The 17,543-nt window shown below is 48.3% G+C and overlaps 4 protein-coding genes across 4 annotated transcripts; 3 read left to right on the forward strand and 1 right to left on the reverse strand.

Moving 5' to 3' along the window:
- Positions 1-503: 503 nt before the first annotated feature.
- On the reverse strand, positions 504-14,723 carry GT037_010679 (uncharacterized protein; the record flags this gene model as incomplete). Its single annotated transcript, XM_038935726.1, has 15 exons — positions 504-984; positions 1,033-1,161; positions 1,368-1,859; positions 1,910-2,033; positions 4,576-5,233; positions 6,098-6,132; positions 8,601-9,022; positions 9,074-9,260; positions 10,448-10,803; positions 10,940-11,184; positions 11,325-11,796; positions 13,309-13,704; positions 13,759-13,996; positions 14,468-14,568; positions 14,620-14,723. The coding sequence occupies 15 exons, from the start codon at positions 14,721-14,723 to the stop codon at positions 504-506; spliced, it is 4,440 nt and encodes a 1,479-aa protein (XP_038781730.1).
- GT037_010680 (uncharacterized protein) lies at positions 2,967-3,902 on the forward strand (the record flags this gene model as incomplete). The annotated part of the gene is made up of 1 exon (XM_038935727.1): positions 2,967-3,902. The coding sequence occupies one exon, from the start codon at positions 2,967-2,969 to the stop codon at positions 3,900-3,902; it is 936 nt and encodes a 311-aa protein (XP_038781731.1).
- GT037_010681 (uncharacterized protein) lies at positions 7,268-8,294 on the forward strand (the record flags this gene model as incomplete). Its single annotated transcript, XM_038935728.1, has 2 exons — positions 7,268-7,714; positions 7,776-8,294. The coding sequence occupies 2 exons, from the start codon at positions 7,268-7,270 to the stop codon at positions 8,292-8,294; spliced, it is 966 nt and encodes a 321-aa protein (XP_038781732.1).
- A 1,234-nt stretch (positions 14,724-15,957) lies between the features above and the next one.
- Positions 15,958-17,487, forward strand: GT037_010682 (glycosyl transferase; the record flags this gene model as incomplete). Its single annotated transcript, XM_038935729.1, has 1 exon — positions 15,958-17,487. A coding segment is annotated over one exon (1,530 nt), but the record flags the coding sequence as incomplete, so codon positions are not given.
- Positions 17,488-17,543: the final 56 nt, after the last annotated feature.

Genomic DNA, 17,543 nt, shown 5'->3' on the forward strand with positions numbered 1-17,543 from the left:
CGTGCAACGTTCTTCACGGTGAAGACTCTGTGTGCGCGGATAAGAGCAAGAGGAGAGCGGAGCCCTGGCCAATGACAAGGGTCACCGTGCTGCTGTGAAGGGGGCCATTCGACTCACCGCCCACCGGGCGTTTGCAGAATGTGCGATATGCGCGTGCATGTTTATGGCACTGGGGGACGGGGTTTGTGATTTATACGCGTGATCGAGGGCTGACGTGTCACACTGACCGACGTCGAGGCTCACAGGATACCTCGAGAGACAACGTTGCTACCGTGCTAGTCACCCAAGTTTCGACTTATTGAGCTGCACATATGTACAGTGGCCAGTGTATCGAATTTTGACATCTAAAGCAACTTTCAAGCTTAACTCTAGGAGAGGGATAGGTGAACGTCAAGTCAATATTTTCATCAATGGTAGAATCCAGATGAGGATATCCTCTCCTGCGTATCCGCCATCCGAAGACCAACAGGATCGACCTTCAAACTAAGTGACTATCCACTCCTCTATTTCTTGAAACCGAGAACTTCGTCCAGCCACTGTCCATCCTCTTCGCTATTCAGCCACTCAACCCAGTATGATCCTGTCCCACGGAGAAGTTTGTGCTCACCATCTTGCTCATCAAATACTGGAAGTGCCAAATCACTAATGACTTCCACTTGTTCCCTCAATCGCCTTTTCAAGAAACATCTGACAATGGGCCGCGAGTTATCTTCTCCTTCTGTCCACCAACCATCAATAAGTCGCATCGTGCATAGCTTGTACGGAAGCAAGGCTGTTTCTGTACGAAGCTGGCGAGATACAAAAAGTAGACTCAACCCAAAATCGCCCATATCGTAAAAGGTATAGATGTCTGGAATGGATATGGGGTCTTCGCTGTATGCTTGCAAGTGGATATCGCGGTTGACGAAGACTTGCTCAAAAATCATGTTTCTAATCTCGGCAGGGAGGCGGAGAAGAGGTGAGTTGGCTGCGTTGAGCTCGGTGCTAGACGTTTTAGCTACGGGGCTTGCTAAAGTCTATATGAAGACTTACATTTTATCATAATGGCCTTGCTCGCGAAGCTGTTGAGCATAAGCCTTGCGCTGAGCCTCACTACCGGTTTGTTCCTTTGCCAATGACTTGCTGACATGAGGCGTCCTAACGAGGCGTTTGGATGCCATGCTGAAGTTTCGTTGAGACTTTCAGAGAGACGTAGGAAGAGAGAGGTTGTGCAATTAAAGGTAAGCTACTTGAGGATTGGAGGCGTCGCCTGAAATAAGCGAGCTAGTGACGTAGATGGAACTAGGCTCCCGTACGGGCATTGCACATGTAGTGAATAGTTATGACTTGTTTGAATTGTCTATAGCTAAAAATCGAGACCTGTGCACTTGGCGCCTAGCTGTTTCTGCAATGATTTCCATTTCTGAGTAGGTGCCTTGCCTGACATGGGGGGCAAGAAATCAAACCAGGAAGCCACGTTCCCTCGATAATGTATGTAGGTGTTCAACACGTCGACATGTCCGGAGACTGTTACCGTAGTCATAGCTTGAAGCTGTTCTACTGTTCTAGTCTCGAAGAACCTCATCTGAAGACGCATCAACCACTCCACTTCGCTCCAGTCGTCCCAATCATAGAATCTGAAGTGGAACGTTGCAAGCTGATACGGAAGCAATTTGGTTTCTGCACGTAGTTGGCGAGAAGTGGATAGCAATCCGAGGTTACTCTCACGGAATGATCTTGAGCTCAAGAAGCCCTTTTCATCGGATGAATCGTCTTCATGGAATACCCACTGCTCGTTTTCGAAGACACAGGCGTAAATCATGTCGCGTAGCTCGGTTGGCAAGCAGAGGAGAGGGGACTCGATAGCGTTGTACTCGGTGCTATAGCGAAGATTAGATTGATGTTTGTGTGGTTCTAGTCTGGTACTTACATCCGATCGAGTTGACTCGGATCTCGTTGAGCAGCTCGCCGAAGAGCTCTCACATCGCGCAGTCTCTTCGCCGTGGGTGCATCAGTCGGATGCGTGAGAGGTCGCTTTCGGGAAACCATGTTGACTTATGCGCAAGCTCTGACGGGTGGAGTGATCTGGAAAAGGAAAGCAGGAAGAAAGACCGAAGAAAGGCTTTCGATATAGTGCTGGTAACTTAGTCCTACAGGCTGGCGTGTGGCGGAAGTGGCAATCAATCTTAATTTTTCAATTCACTCCAGCGGTATTCAACGCTCAGTCATATATTGGTTTAGCTCATTGCGACATCAACCTTGACGCAGTTGTTGCCTGGTCGTTCTGTGTCCATTCAGAAATCCCAAACATCACCTTGAGCGACTTCAAGTCAGTAGACAATATGAAAATTGGCGTGTTGCAGTACTTAGGCGTGACCTCTTACATCTATAAGCCTAGTCCTAGCTTGACTCTAGCTGTGTATAATCTTATTGTAATCTGTAGTGGCTGCAGAACTTCATCGGTTTCGTGATTTTAAGTTTCGGAAGTCTCTGTTAAGCTACTGTGATTATCATGCGCAAGTACAGAATATCTGAGCTTTGTCTATTCTAGACCGATTCGACTCGATCCGCGGTAATCAAGATCTATGGCCGTTATTATTGCTTGACGGTAATCTGTTTCTAGGCCTACAGAACAATAAACTCTATGAGTGCAGAATGAGGTGTATCCAGCATCGCCTAACAGCATATTGCTTGACATACAGTAGTGTATCTAGCACTTTGGTAAAACACGTCAACCGGTACATAGCTATCTTGTTTTTCTATCCAATTTTTGGTTTTGGGAGTTATCGGGCCTTCATCGTGCATCAAGCGGCAGTTCACTCAGCACAGCCTTAACTTCGATGCCGATCGGCATTGTCGTGTCGGCAACTGTGCATAAATACCGCCGAAAGCATCAAGTATTTCATCACTGCAAACCAAAGCCTGCTTTTCGAACAAGCCTACCACGTCTATTCGATATCTTCAAATCCAGGTTTATTGTACTCTTCATGGCTATCAAACTCGCAGCTGTACAGGCAGCCCCGGTATTTCTAGACAAGACAGCCTCGACACAAAAGGCATGTGAGCTTATCCGAAAAGCGGGATCCCGAGGTGCAGATGTCATTGGTTTCCCGGAGGGGTTCATCCCAGGATTTCCGGGCTGGTTTCCCTTCCTCCGCACTACTGATCCTCTCACGGAATCGCTTTACCTTCAACTTTTCAATAATGCAGTGGAAGTTCCTGGCCCTGAAGTGGAATCGCTGCAGGATGCATGCAGGGAAGCAAACATCTACGCCGTGGTTGCCATCAACGAGCGCCATCCGAACACCACTGGAACGCTATACAATACCCAACTGACTATCGGCCGAGATGGAACTTTTCTGCACAAACACCAGAAATACGTGCCGACTGTGGGAGAACGTATGATCCATGCGCCTGGCACAACAGGTAGCAAGACGTCGATCCAAACGGAATTTGGTGGGCTGAGTGGTTTGTTGTGTGGTGAAAATGGCAACCCCCTAGGGCAGTACTCGACTGCCTTGGATCACCCTGTCGTACATGTCGCTGCTTGGCCGCAGTTTCTGACCTTTGGAATGGACGTAGCCGACTTCGTTAATACGGCCGGCAAGGCGGTTGCATTCTCAGTAGGGACTTATGTCATCAACGCGGCTGCTGTTGTCTCTGATGCAGAGATCGAGGCATACGGAATCGACGAGAGGACCAGGGAGTTCATGCGAAGCGAGCAGAAAAAAAGAAGAGCTTCCATATTTGCACCGGGAGGTGTCGAGGTTGCCGGGTCGATTGATGCGAAGATAGGAGACGAAATTCTGTTCGCCGATGTCGATCTAGACGCTGTAAAGAGGTATAAGCACACCTTTGATTTCGCAGGTCACTACAACAGGCCTGAGATATTCGCCCATCATTTCAAAAAGTATCTTCCATAGCATACTCGCACGCGAATCATCGCTCTAACCTCTCTCTACGAAATTATAGAACTTTCACCCAGTTTGCTGAATAGCAAGGCAGAGTTTCGCGCTGATGTATTGTTATACAACTAAGAAGCTTTATCAGTAATTCAGCTTACAGCTTTGTGACACTTAACGAAGAACATGCGCCGCGTGATTACTGTTAGAAATTCAGTCTCTTAATCATATATATTGCTGCGAAGTCTGTTGTCACAATGTTCCCACTGCACAGGGCCTAGCCACGACCAGGCAGGCCATTGTCGGCTTACGTTAGTCCCAACAATAGTGAGCAGGGAGTCTGTAATCTATTGTGAGAGTGTCGGAAAAGACAAGATGATATATCCAAGTGCTATGACAAGAAAGTTCCAAGAAGAAGGTCGCGAAGGAGCTCCGCAGTGTTACCCACACAGGAAGGGTATACATGTGACTTCTCATGTACGCAGTGGCCCGTGATGGAACACCAACGGTCTGAAACCATCACATCTGTGCTTGCACCAATTTGTTATCTTTTCTTGCTCTTGGTACTGACTAGATGAGTCTACACAGTGACTGCAGGGAGAATAGGAACTAGGGGATTAGTTTGGTGAACGCCCCCGGCTAGGCGCGACTTAGGAAGCCACATTGACAAGTTGAGGCTTGAGCGGTCAAACACCGGTCGAAGACTCAGGGACTCGGGGAAAAGCGGCCCAAGAGATGGCTGAGCCTTCAAATTCTCGATCGCCTCGTAGAGAGACCAAGTGTCCAGATTCTTCGGCTTTCGCATTATAGTAGAGACCAATCAAATTTGCCTCCGGCTGGTACAAAAGCCACACTCCTGCGGCTTCATAGGCCTTGGCTGCATCACGAATACGGGGATAAATTTCGCGGAGATGTTCTTCGACATGGTCACCGGAGTAGCTCCAACGTTGGAAACGGCTTAGACCATGGGTTTCGGGATGGGAGAAGTGACAGGCTCCAGCGACATGCCAGTTCCATCGGTCGACCTTTTGCATCGTTGATCGGCTCCAAAACTTCTCTGGAGGATCCCCGGTCTCGTAAACATTGGTGGTCCAATGATCGTAGTCAAGTACGTCTTCCCAAGTTTCGAATAGATATCGTCCGCCCGCCATAATCTGGCCCGTGATTGGATGTGGTTGGTAAGGCAAGTACGTGATGTACATGCCTTTACGGACGTCCATGTCACGACGACCCAACTCTTGTGCATTGACACAACCAGGAAGATCGATTCTGGCGTCAAGGATGATATCTGAGGTGAATGCAGCTTTCGCGTTGATCTCGCCGATCTCGTACCCTTTGATTTCTGACATTTTCTAAAGGCGATTTGTGCAAACGATAGGTTTCAATATAGGTTTGAGAAGATCTGTTAGAATGTTCCTGTAGGACAAGCTACATATTCCATAGTTTGTTACTTGCATTTATATGTCTACAGCAATTACGCTTCACTTTGCTCTTCTCCAAGGACTTCTCTCGGCCAAAAGAGTACCGGTGTGTCCGAGCGGATGGTCGCGGATCGTACAAAGATGGTAACCGACCGTTCTTCCTGGTCTGCAAGGTTTAGTGACGACGATGATGTTTGGATGCATTCCAACATGCAGCTTTCGGCATGGCCTCGTAAGCCGCTCCAGGCACTTCGGCAAGCTTCCCGGCAAGCCCGTCGGCGAATCTTTGGGCGTCAAATCTTGAACAGGTCGTCATCTTTCAACCGGCACATGACTTGAACGAGAAACGAGAGCCTATCAGTCCACAATGTTGAATGAACTATCAGCCTAGTAGAAATCTACATGTCTCAATGTGTAGATGCTTGGACACCCGGCGCGCCGTTGCTTTTGACGGATATTGAATCTGAATCGCATTGGCCGCTGCAGAACCGTATCGCCTTGCAAATCGTCATGAGTTGACGCGCCGAGCGGTACTGTTACAAAACTGTTAAAGGATTATTACAGCGGAAATTGTTCAGAGTCATAGAGTGATGGCAAGCGAATTGGAAGTTATCCTTGAGCGAAACCATAAGTCAGCCTTACATGTATTAAAGTGCTCCACAAGCGATCGATAAATTATGTGGTTTGCTTAATGACAAAAAAGAATTTTGCACATGCCCTCAAGTCATATCAGCATGAAAAAAACGTATAAGATATTATCAACAACGATGTCTCTTGGTGATATTTGCGACTTACAGCAGGTAGCTTCGTAACGGGTGGATGTTGAATACCTGCAAAGGTCGGTCCGATGGCGCTTAGAATTACGTAACTGCTTGCACTGAGAATACGCGTAACTCGTATAGATCACGAGCCTAGGAAAGCTTAATCTGTATCTCCGCGGTGGTACGGAGGTTGTCATCCTGCCTTCAAAGACAGGTAGGTAAAGCCTGTATTCCGTCTGCGCATACACATTAAACCAGTCTTTGTGCATATTTCTAGATCAATCTAACTCTACAGCGTTCGTGTGTACGCTTTGTGGGAGGGCTTACAATAAATACCTGCTGAACACTCTGGGCATACAATTGGAACATTATATTAATCATGAAATCTACCATCGCAGTATAATTGATGCATTTCGATTTATCTCCATAGTTTCTTTACGAACAGGAGCAGTGTAGCTATTACAAATTACCTAGATACAAACAAAGTGTGCTCACATTCCCTTGAGAAACTCATTGTCTTGCTTTATTTTGTGTATACATATGAGCGAAATTTTATGTTCCGGAAGGCTTATTGAGTCATCATACGTTGAAACAGAGGTTCTGTTCCACTATTTTTTGCATCGATCCAATTCCTGCATTAGATGCATGTGCACGAAGCTATCCCAATGTAGGTACAAGTACGTCATGCCTGCAATAAGCAGACCCACGTTATGAGTACGCGTATAGAAATTCGTTGCCTTTGCCAGCAAGATATTTGAGGACATCGCGAGTCATACGTACGAGGTTCTGATGGAATGAATTGCAACGACAAGATATCATGTCGCTTCCGGAGAAGCGCTAGCAACCAAAACAGTCATGGTCCTAGAACAGTCTTGAGAGCTCTAGAGTGGATTAAATAATACGTTCCATCATGTCACTCAGACGTATATCGTGCTTTGGTATCCTCCTCCTGATAATTGCCTCAAGCTTCCTCCACGTCAACCTCGCACAGCTGATACATCAAAGTCATGATGCGGTCCCTTTCTTTGTTTCTCGTTGGTCTCGTAAGCGCCGTCAACATCTCTGAAATCCCTCCATTTGTCAGACCAAGCTTCCCTATCAGTACTATTGATAATGATGGTGTATGTTTCCCCGTATATCAAGATGGAACAAGAACTCACTATCAGCGAAGACGCACGCGGGCCGCTACGATGTTCGCAAAACGATGGTCTGGCTTGATGAAGAGAATCCAGACAACTTGAACAGCTACTGCTATTTCTATTGGTTGACCACCACCTGTGGACGGAAATTTCATACGATGCTGGCCCCGAACTTCTTCCGCGGCGAGACAACTGGTATCTTTAGAGTGGAAGATCTGCAGAACTTCTCATCCACTGGGGCAACTGCCTTCGCACCTGGGACAGGGAGCACCGAGTTCCTCAATTTTCGATCGGAGATTCAAAACCTCACAAGTCCACGCGGAGGTGACAACTTCACCGATGTGCATATTTCTGCGGATTATGCCGGTGTCAAGATGGACGTTCAAATGACTCCGACGGGCAAGAATTTGTACATTGGGGGCGCTGGTGGCGTAACGATCTCACCCAAGAATGGTGGAAACTCTAATCAAAATGACTATCGCACGCTTGTCCCAGGATATTCTTGGTATTGGGTATGTGCGCACTGTGGAGTTGGATAAGAGTGTTCGTCCTGCTAACACGTTCTACCTATAGGGCAATCCAACTCTCAAGCTTGAAGGAACTATCACGGTCGGTGGAGAAAAACTGGTAATTGACTCAGATCAGTCCAGAGGCTATTTCGAGCGCCAGTGGGGCGAGTTCGGGATTGCTGGAGGTCACTACGGATATTGGCTCTACCTTTCCAACGGTATCCTGATCCATGGCTGGGTTGTAGGCCCAACAATCGAGAAGCCTTTCGGCATTCCTGCCTGGGCGACGATCTGGCACCCCAATGGCATTCACGAGGTCCTTGAAGTGGACAACACGACAAAGGGAATGAATCCATGGACAAGCGAATACAGCGGAAACAACTATTTCCAAGATGTCGAGTTGAACCTTTCTCAGCGCAACGCATCCTTCAACATCCACCAGGTAATCAAGAACGGCGAACTCGGCCCACTTCCAGGTACCAAAGGATACAACATCAGTGAGGCTTATGCTCAAGGGGATGGCATCTGGGAGAACGAACGAGTTACCTTCTATGGCCATCTTGAGCAGCTGTCGTACTGGTAGAGAGTATGCCTGTAATGGTCTGGAGTCCAGTCGGCGAATCCTCAATGATAACCCGATCAAGGCGCAAGCGTGCGGCTCGCAACTGTATCCAGATAAACGACATCTAGATCAACGCCCTAAGCCTTAGCCTAAGATCAATCTCAGCTACTATTAATTGACTTTTAGCGAACTAGCAGTATACAGCTTTCTTAAGTATGGGATACTACTCCACTATCACTGTGCAATGGCTCCCTGAACATAGCTTCTTTTACAGAAAGGCTTATGATTTAGTACTAATTTAAGTACTTCTGCCGGCTAGACATCAACGAAAGAGGCGATCAAATCTTGAGATGATATATTCACGCCTGCCGTATCTGGCGCTCAGATATCTGGTGATCCAAAACTCTTCCACGATAACCCTCATGTTGTCACCAATAGCACCCTTCTGTTCTTCTGTTCTCAGATCAACGAATCTTTTTACGGGTCCTTGCCATCCATCCTTGGAGGTCTCGAAGTCAAAGCGAAAGACGGCTAGACTGTAGGGTAGCAATCGAGTTTCAGCATGGAGTTGGCGAGAGGCGGCTATGAGACCGAGGTTACATTCATTGAATGATTGAGAGGCTCTAGTGTCGTCTTCAACCATGCAGGAAGCATCGAAGTCGTACTGTGTGTCGCTGAAAACGTGCTCGTAGATAGCGTTCCTAATTTCGGCAGGTAGGCGCAGAAGGGGGAAGTGTTTGAGCTTGCCGCTGTAAAGGACGTCAGTCGCGCACTCTGAGATCGGGTATCCGGAAGCTTACTTGTGGTCGCGAAGTTCCTGGCTATGGTGAGACTGAACTCGATCACGCATGGCAGCTCTCCGCTCTGACCTCCGTTCTGATCTCCCCTTGCGCTTCGTTGGTTTCGACTTCGACTTCTTTGCAGACGTAGCGTCGGCGGAAGCCATGGCTGCACGCCTCTTGGCTGGCATCGTGGAGTGTAGGACAACTGTCGTAAGCGGGGTGATTTTGCAAGGAGAAAAGGTTGTGGGACTCAAGGGCGAGCTCTTCGATGGGTATTTAGGCTGCCGACAAAAGTGAAGGTGAAGCCAAGCCAGACTGATTACCTCTTTTGGAAGCCCCACCCACTTCCAAGTTCTATCTCCGTTTACGACCGGTCTATTGCTATCTTCTCCAAAAGCCATCCTCAATGGGTGGTCCAAGATTATCCTGCACCTTCACGTGTGTGTACCTTTTCCCGACATTTGCAGAAGGTTCAGACTATTCATGTAGTTATCGCTTCTATCAGCGTCTTCGCTCACTGCTGTAAGGAAAGCATTTGAAGAAAAACATTGACTTAGGTTAGCGTTCGCAGAAGTGTCAAGTTCTTATGGAGAAGTGCTGTGTCAGCGTGGACCTAACGGCAAACATAGAGTAGATGTAAGAGATTATGATCTATGCGGGTCAGGGCGGGGATTACGATGCGGATATGTATGATTCACATGTATCTGATTGCATAGTCTTTAGCGAGAAGACAAGCCTATATCATGTTTCCAATCTTGGTCGGCGGGCAGAGTATGGGGCAATTTCTTGCGTCTAAATTGTAGATATGGGAAATTCCAGATCACCACTCATGTATGAGAAACTAAATTACTTGCACCTAATCACGGCGGGGTCGATCATGCAGAACGCGGTGGCCAGCGGCCTTGACAGTAGGAATTTGAGCCCTATCCCTGTCCGTTAGCTGGACTCTATCATCCCACACCTTCTTAACAGTGAGCTGTCTATTGCCAGCATACAGTGAGGTGTGGCCTCGGGAGGCCATGATGGCCGGGATGAAACTTTCCAAAGACGAGGTGGATGTTGACCTCAGAATGTATACGCAAAGTGCGAGAGAGGCAGTGAAGGTCGATCTCAAGTGAATGAGGCTGAGTGTGGAATTTTGAAGCATCCGTTTCGGATCTGTGGATACATGCATGTCCTGGATTCTGAAAAACGACGATAGTAGAGTGCTAACAAGTAAGCTGCCCACCAGCACCGCTGTACCAATGTTGCCTCCGTGACGAAAGCATGTACTCCTGGGACCCGTTTCACCATAACGCTCACTGCCCACTGACAGGAATGCCCGGCAAAAACGACTGATCGACAGCTAGGCAGGAGGAATCTTGCATCTCAACCTGTTAGCCCAGTACATACCGGTCCCCAACTTTAACTCTCCGAGATCCGTAACATCTTGGAGAAGCATAATCTCCAACTTGGCAAGAGCTTCAATCTGTCTCTTTGATCTTTTCTCTAGGAATACTCTTATAGCCTCAAACATATTGTCATCATCGTCGAGCTCTCCTGAGATCAAGATGCCAAAATTGAATTTTGTAAGCTTGTACGGGAGTAAAGCGGTCTCCTCGTGAATTTGGCAAGAGACGTAGAGCAGATTTAGAAAGTTGTGTTTGCGGTCGGCGGAATGGTGATAGAGATATACATCGTTGAAATAATGTGGCATTAGACTGACATGTTGGAAGAGAAACCATGCGTTTGTGTTGATTCCAACGACCCTATCAAAAACATAAGTATAGATCATATTTTTTATCTCCGCTGGAAGACGTAAAAGTGGTGACTGAACAGCATTGATCTCGGTGCTAAAACACGTTGTAAGTCAGAGCGCTAATGGCTGAGTCTCAAGGGACTTACATCTTGTCCAGGCGACCACGTTCATGTAGGAGTAGATCCTGAGGACTGGACTGCGGCGTCACGATCAGAAACGTCTCTCTTCCCTCTGCGAAAGACCTACCACTCGAGGGTGGCGCAGTCTGTTTGCGAGTGGGCATGTCGACCTCGGGCATGGGGTGTTCAGATAAGGGTAGCAAGCAGGTACAGAGGAAGCGAGATGGAAAAGGTGCGTTATAAATCATGGATATTTGAGGAAACCGTGGGTTCTAAAGCAGACTAACCACATTAGGGACATGGCTGAGTACATAACCACCCCGAACCCCGCTTTCGACCACCCTTGTAGCATCCTAACATCAAGACCACAAGGTGTGCGATCGCGGATTCGAAACCAATGCTTTCACAGAACTGTTCCGTGAACGGCCAAGTTGGACTGTTCCAGATTCAAATAAGCGAACCAGTACAGGCCAGTTCCACTCTTCTTCTTATCCTCGTGGACAGGCATATAGTACCTGTCAAACTTAACAGGACACTCCATGCGCTGCAGGCTTGAGACCTGCGCCCACGATCTGTTCAACAAGAAAATTTTCAGAGCGCTGAATGGTTTGCCCAAAGGATAATGAGAATAGCCGAACTTGAAAGTGGTGAGCTGATATGGTAACAAGGCGGTTTCTCGATACAATTGGCGAGAGACACGAAGTAGGCTTAAGTATTTGGTGACGTGCACCGTTGTCTGGATGACGTCATACTCTCCTTCGACGAGATCAAACTCCGTACCTTTAAGTTCGAGGACTTGATCGCGGAAGACGTTTTCGTAGATCATGTTCCTAATCTCAGGCGGGAGACGAAGGAGTGGGGAGTTCGCAGCGTTGAGCTTGGAGCTATCATAAATCAGTTATTGCTAAGCGAGAAAACGGAAGGAACGGGGAGTCTAACATCTTGTCGCGCGCAGCAATCTCACTTCGAGACTGCTCCAGATGCTGATCAGCCGCGTTGCCGATAGAGGAGGAAGACATCGATGGCGAAGTGGTCACAAAGACTCAAGGAAGGGCGACGGTGGTGGAAAGCGTGTTGGTGGAAGAGATCTAGTCGGAGAGAAGATTCAAGTGCCTGGAGAGACCCTGCCAAGGTCGGGTATTCACAGACGTTCTTCCCTTCCTGAAGAGGTGGCCAAGGTGAAGGAGACCACTCAAAGAGACTTACGGCGTCAACGACACGTCATAGGAAATCCCTGCCTTCACCTTCATCTTTGACCCCAATGTGGTATGCAAGTGAAGCAATTAGGATATAGATATCAAGCTATAGCAGTGGTCATGGGTCCAAGGCTACTCTTTTAGAACATACAGTTATCATTGTGGATTGTCTTGGCGCAACAACACATCTAGCGGCTGGAACATGAATCAACTCCTCAATCTAGAGCTAGGAAAGGAGCCCAATGCCACCCAGCTCCTCGACCCAATACAGACCAGTCCTCATCTTCTTGTCATACCTCGTCGTCGCCCCATTGGATCCCCCAAACCCCACTCTACTTAAAACCTCAATCTGCTCCTCTGATCTGTTCTCCAGAAAGCTTCGTAGCGCTGCACGTTGCTGTTGATAAACATTATGCTCTACATTCTTGCCATATCTCCTAAGCCTGCATGCAAAGAAGCCTTCGAAGTAGAACGTCGCTAGTTTGTATGGAAGCAGTTCAGTTTCCTCTCTCAACTTACGACACGTAAGAGGCAAACCGAGAGCCCGATCAAGACTGTCCTCCATCTCAACTCGACGATATTGGCGCCATACAGCCCTGTCCAGGAAGAAATATTGTTCACAATATACGTAGGAGTATACGATGTTTTTGAGTTCTCCAGGAAGACGAAGGAGAGGTGATTGCAAGACGTTGAGTTCGGTACTGAATTATTGTTAACTTATCGTTCGATGACAGATTCAGAAGTCGCACATCTTAGCGAGCCGAACTGTTCTCCTCGTTATCCTCTTTTGACCGGCTTCCATCGAGAGTGTCCGAAGCGATGATCGTATTGAAATTGGGCTACCTATGGAAGAGGATAGTTGGAGCAATTGCGGAGCTTGGGACAGAAAGAGATCAAGACGATTTAGGTGCCAAGCGGAGCAGTACACGAGGATGTTGATTTGGTTATATACACAAGAGAAGCCTGTTGGTTGTTGTTTGCCTGGGTGAACGTGACGCCCACTGTATTCCAAATACTCCAGTTGTCTAATGACCTCGTCTTCCTCAACCAGTCGTCGTTTGAGGACGTTGCCTGGAGAACTCCAACATTACGATGACGACTCTCCTTGCAACGATCTGCTCGGCATCGCTAGCAAACTATCATTTGGTGTGTAGCTAGGAGAGAAACTGCACCACAAGACCCAGTCGTTCGGCCCAGTACATGCCATTCCCAGTTGTTTTCATATCCTCGTGGCCAAACTTAAAGGTCAATGTCTGAAGCGCTTCGACCTCCGCCTTTGATCTCTTTGACAGGAATATCCTTATGGCGACAAAGATGAGAGGATCGGAGACTGATTGATGAGGCAGCTGGTGGAAATTGAATGTCCCGAGCTTGTAAGGAAGCAACCTCGTTTCATGGTAGAGCTGGCGACAAACGAGAGGCAGGTCTAGATGTCGATACTCGGTTTGGTAAGGTTTGACGACGACGTGAGGGCCTCCGGGCCATCTGCTGGGCCGAAAGTAGTAGCATGTGTTGCCGAAAATGTGGGCGTAGATACCGTTCCTGATTTCGGGGGGAAGACGCAGAAGTGGTGACTCGATGGCGTTGCGCTTAGTGCTAAAGAAGGACCGTTAGAAATGGAGCAGTTGAGCCAGAAAATAGGAGACTCACATCTTCTCACGCTGAGCGGGGTCGCGTAGACGCTGCTCGCTAGTTGCAACTTCGTGACGGGCCTGGTCAAGCATCCTATATCTGAAAGACGTGTGACTTGTTGATGGAGAAGTAGTAGCTTCGGAAGCGTGGGCGATATTGGAAGAAAAGGAAGTGAGTAGGTGATGGAACAGAAGAGGAGGGTGGGTGAAGAGCGAACGAGTGAGAGAGGCTTTGCCAAGACTATGGCCCTTGCTGCCTGTAGCTCAAGGTGAACGTGAGTGTTGGAACATATGACCATGTATTCGAATTTCTATAGCATTCAGGAGCGCGCCACAGTTCTTCTGATTCCAGACATAAAGGCCAAGTACAGCTAGCAGCCCCATCACTACAAAACTCGCTGTCTGGCGACCGGAAGGCCTTGGCAACTATACGAGCCGTAAGGTTTTGATCCAGTATGCCCCAGTTGCCGTCATCCCACCGCCATTTGGAAACGTGTCGTGAACGTGGCACGTTACTCGAGCCATGACTTTAATTTGATCCTTCGATCGTCTCCGCAAAAATACCCGAATGCTACAGAGGTAGCCAGAGCCGTAGTAATGATGGCCTAGGTGAAAGTCTGCAAGTTTGTACGGCAATAACGCTGTTTCGTGATACAGCTGGCGAGAGACGAAAAGTAGGCTCGGCTGATGGAAACGGTTGTCGAAAGTCATCCAGTGACCTTTGGTACCAATGTGGTAAATCTCGCCGCAGAATACGTAATTGAAGACCATATTTCGGATTTCGGCAGGAAGGCGAAGGAGCGGAGAGGTGGTGGCGTTCTGCTGAGTGCTATCATCATCGTTAGCTGCAAATACATCGACTGCAAGTCGAAAGTCTTACATCTTGTGCAGTGCTTCGCGCAACTGACCTTGATCGCCGAGTTTGTGCCTCTTGGACCGACCAGGTCCTGGCTGCGCGACGTCCCCGGACAGACGATGTTTCATGATGAAGAAATGTGTGCGTGTTGGAGAGTAGGGGCGCGATGTGAACGTAGAGGTGAGTGTAAAAGACTTTCCAAGCACCTGCCAAGGCAGCAACAACAACAATCGAGACGCGCCTTCCTTGCTGGGTTGACAAAGGTAGGTAACAAGTCAAAAAGGTCAACTCGCGTCACTAGTGAACAATCAGATTTCCATGCTGTTGCTACGTCTCACTGCCCTTGAACGTCCATGGACGATGAGCGACCAGCCCCTACAGCTTTACCAATAGATTTATGCAGGCCTGGTATACATAATGAAGCCCTGAAGCTTCTCAATCAAGATATTCTTCTTGGGACGGAACATTATTTCCCCATCAAGTGAGGCAGAATCTTTTTTGATATTGAATACAAAGATTATATTCGACCTGTCCGCAAGCCCAAAGCGAAGAGCACTGCGGAACCAAGGTATAGGAAAGGAAGAACCAAAAGAAGCACAAGAGACAGAATTTACATGTATGCTCACGACAAGAGCTTTCTCGGGACACCAGGTTCGTGTGCTGATATCTGGGATGCTTTTGTATGTGTTTTTCAAGCGATTCTCTTCTACCTCCAATTTCCGCTTTTGTCTACTGTGCGATAGAGAACAGACTGCGCAGATCGAATGGCTGCGCACGTGACCGGGATATCGCCGACCATTCACAAACCGATTTCCAGCCCATCACAGACTGTACTAGCTCGTCATTCGCGCACAGACATCATCTTACAGAAGCGTCGCGTTGGGTTTAGTGGGGTGGCTGAATAACCGGTGTAAAACGTCAGCTAATGAGCTTGGCATAAGCCGCCCATCGAGGAACAGTCACGTCCTCCCACTACACCGTAGGACTCTTTAAAGCGCTGGCTACCAGCGGTGAGCTGTTCCCCGAGCGATCGTAACAATTCCAAGGTTCGGTAGAATAGTCATCGCGCGCACAGACACAATGGTATTACTACTGCTGCATGCCAATCGCAGCACTTTGAGATATGCCAATAATCTAACCGAACCTGGAAGCGGGCTGAGTAATACGTCTAACCCATGCCCACAAATCAAGTATAATGTTGTCTTAGAGCGGCATTCAGATCATTCAGCTCGTCGATAATGGAATCAGGAGATGTAGAATGATCTCTGAAGGAGCAGTAGCTTCCACACTGTGCTACGAGCTTTATAGAAGAAGGATGTGGTAATCGCCCTTCAGTATCCCCACACTCAATCGTCGCTCACGATGGAAAACCAGAAAATTATACCCCGAAAGCCATGCGTCCAAATCCCTCCTCCCCTATTCGCTTACCAATGGAGCGACCGTCACGGACCCGAAGCTCGCCAGCAGCCCCTCAATATCGTCACGTCTCCAACTGTATACAGTCCTACAGATATAGAACCCAGAGATCGAGGATTGAACATCACACAGTACTCCAGGTTTGGTCAAGACCCCAATCTCCGGTATAGTCAAGCACAAGAAGGTGACCCTGAGACGGTCTGTCGTCAGAACGCAATGGACCATAGCCAGGACACAGATAGACGTGAGATTCACGTGGATCAGCCTACGACTTTCACTCGGACAGGTTTACATACCATTTACGACGAGCCCTCAGCCACAAACAGTAGGGCTGAACTTTCAGACAACGGACAACAACCTCTCAACATCGGAATACCCACCCGCTCACACAGTCCCTACAATACACACGAGTCGCACGACGATACGGTTCTATTGCACAACGATAGAAGACAGCCGAGGAAAAGGAGTTCAATTCTACAAACTCCCATCGAAGTTGCAGAAGCAGCATTCAATAGCATAGCAAACGCCGCCTCTGGAGCCGTCCGAAGAAGCTCAACATGGAGACTTCGCCGCGAAGCCCTCCGCGACAAGCAAGGCTATGCCAGAATACACAACGCACAATGGCAACGAAACACATTCGTCCAGGTCATCTTCCAACTTGTCTTCTATCTCGTCCTCACTGCCGTCGTCTACTTTGTCTTCGTCGGCGTACCGCTGTGGAAAGGTACGACATGGTACATGTACCAGCTGCTATCAAAGATGCTCGTGTTGAAGTACGGATACGTCATCTTCATCGGTATCGCGACCATTTACGCGTTCCTGCCGCTTCTCATCCTTTTTGAGAAGTATCCAGAGAAAGCACTGCCGCTGGATGATCCGCGGGTCACTCAGACAGCCTTGATCATCCCTTGTTACAAGAGCGCCGGTATCATTGAGAATACAATCAAGATGGCGCTCAAAGTCTTCCCGCCTCAAAACATCTTTGTCATCGCAAATGGCAATTCGCCCGAACCTTTGGACAACACTGCTGACGTTGTTGCACCGTACGGTGTGAACCATGTCTGGTCCCCTGTTGGCTCGAAGATTGTGGCACAGTTTGTGGGCTGCTACGCGGCTGAGAGGTTCAAGTACGTACTGTTGATTGATGACGACTGTGGTCTACCTCCAAATTTCCCTATCGTTTCGGATCGTATCAAAGGAAAAGTCAAATGCCTCGGATACACGATCAAATCCGTAGGGCCCGGATCGTCCAAGGGGACATTTTGCCAGCAGGCCCAGGATCTCGAGTATAAACTTTCCGGTCTTCAACGAGCTGTTGCTGGGAAAATGGGTTCTTGCACATTTGCGCATGGCGCTATCGCCTTGTGGGACAGGAAGTTCCTTATAGACACGTTCAACGAGCATCCCGGATTTTCCGTTTCAGAGGATTGGTTCTTTGGACATGCTGCGCGGAAGCTTGGCTCCAGAATTACCATGTGTACTAGTGTATTCGTGGAGACGGAAACGCCATCGGCTATTTTCTTCTCTAGTGG

The sequence above is a fragment of the Alternaria burnsii genome, assembly GCF_013036055.1.
Source record: "Alternaria burnsii strain CBS107.38 chromosome Unknown 717, whole genome shotgun sequence".
NCBI classification, from domain to species: Eukaryota; Fungi; Ascomycota; class Dothideomycetes; order Pleosporales; family Pleosporaceae; genus Alternaria; species Alternaria burnsii.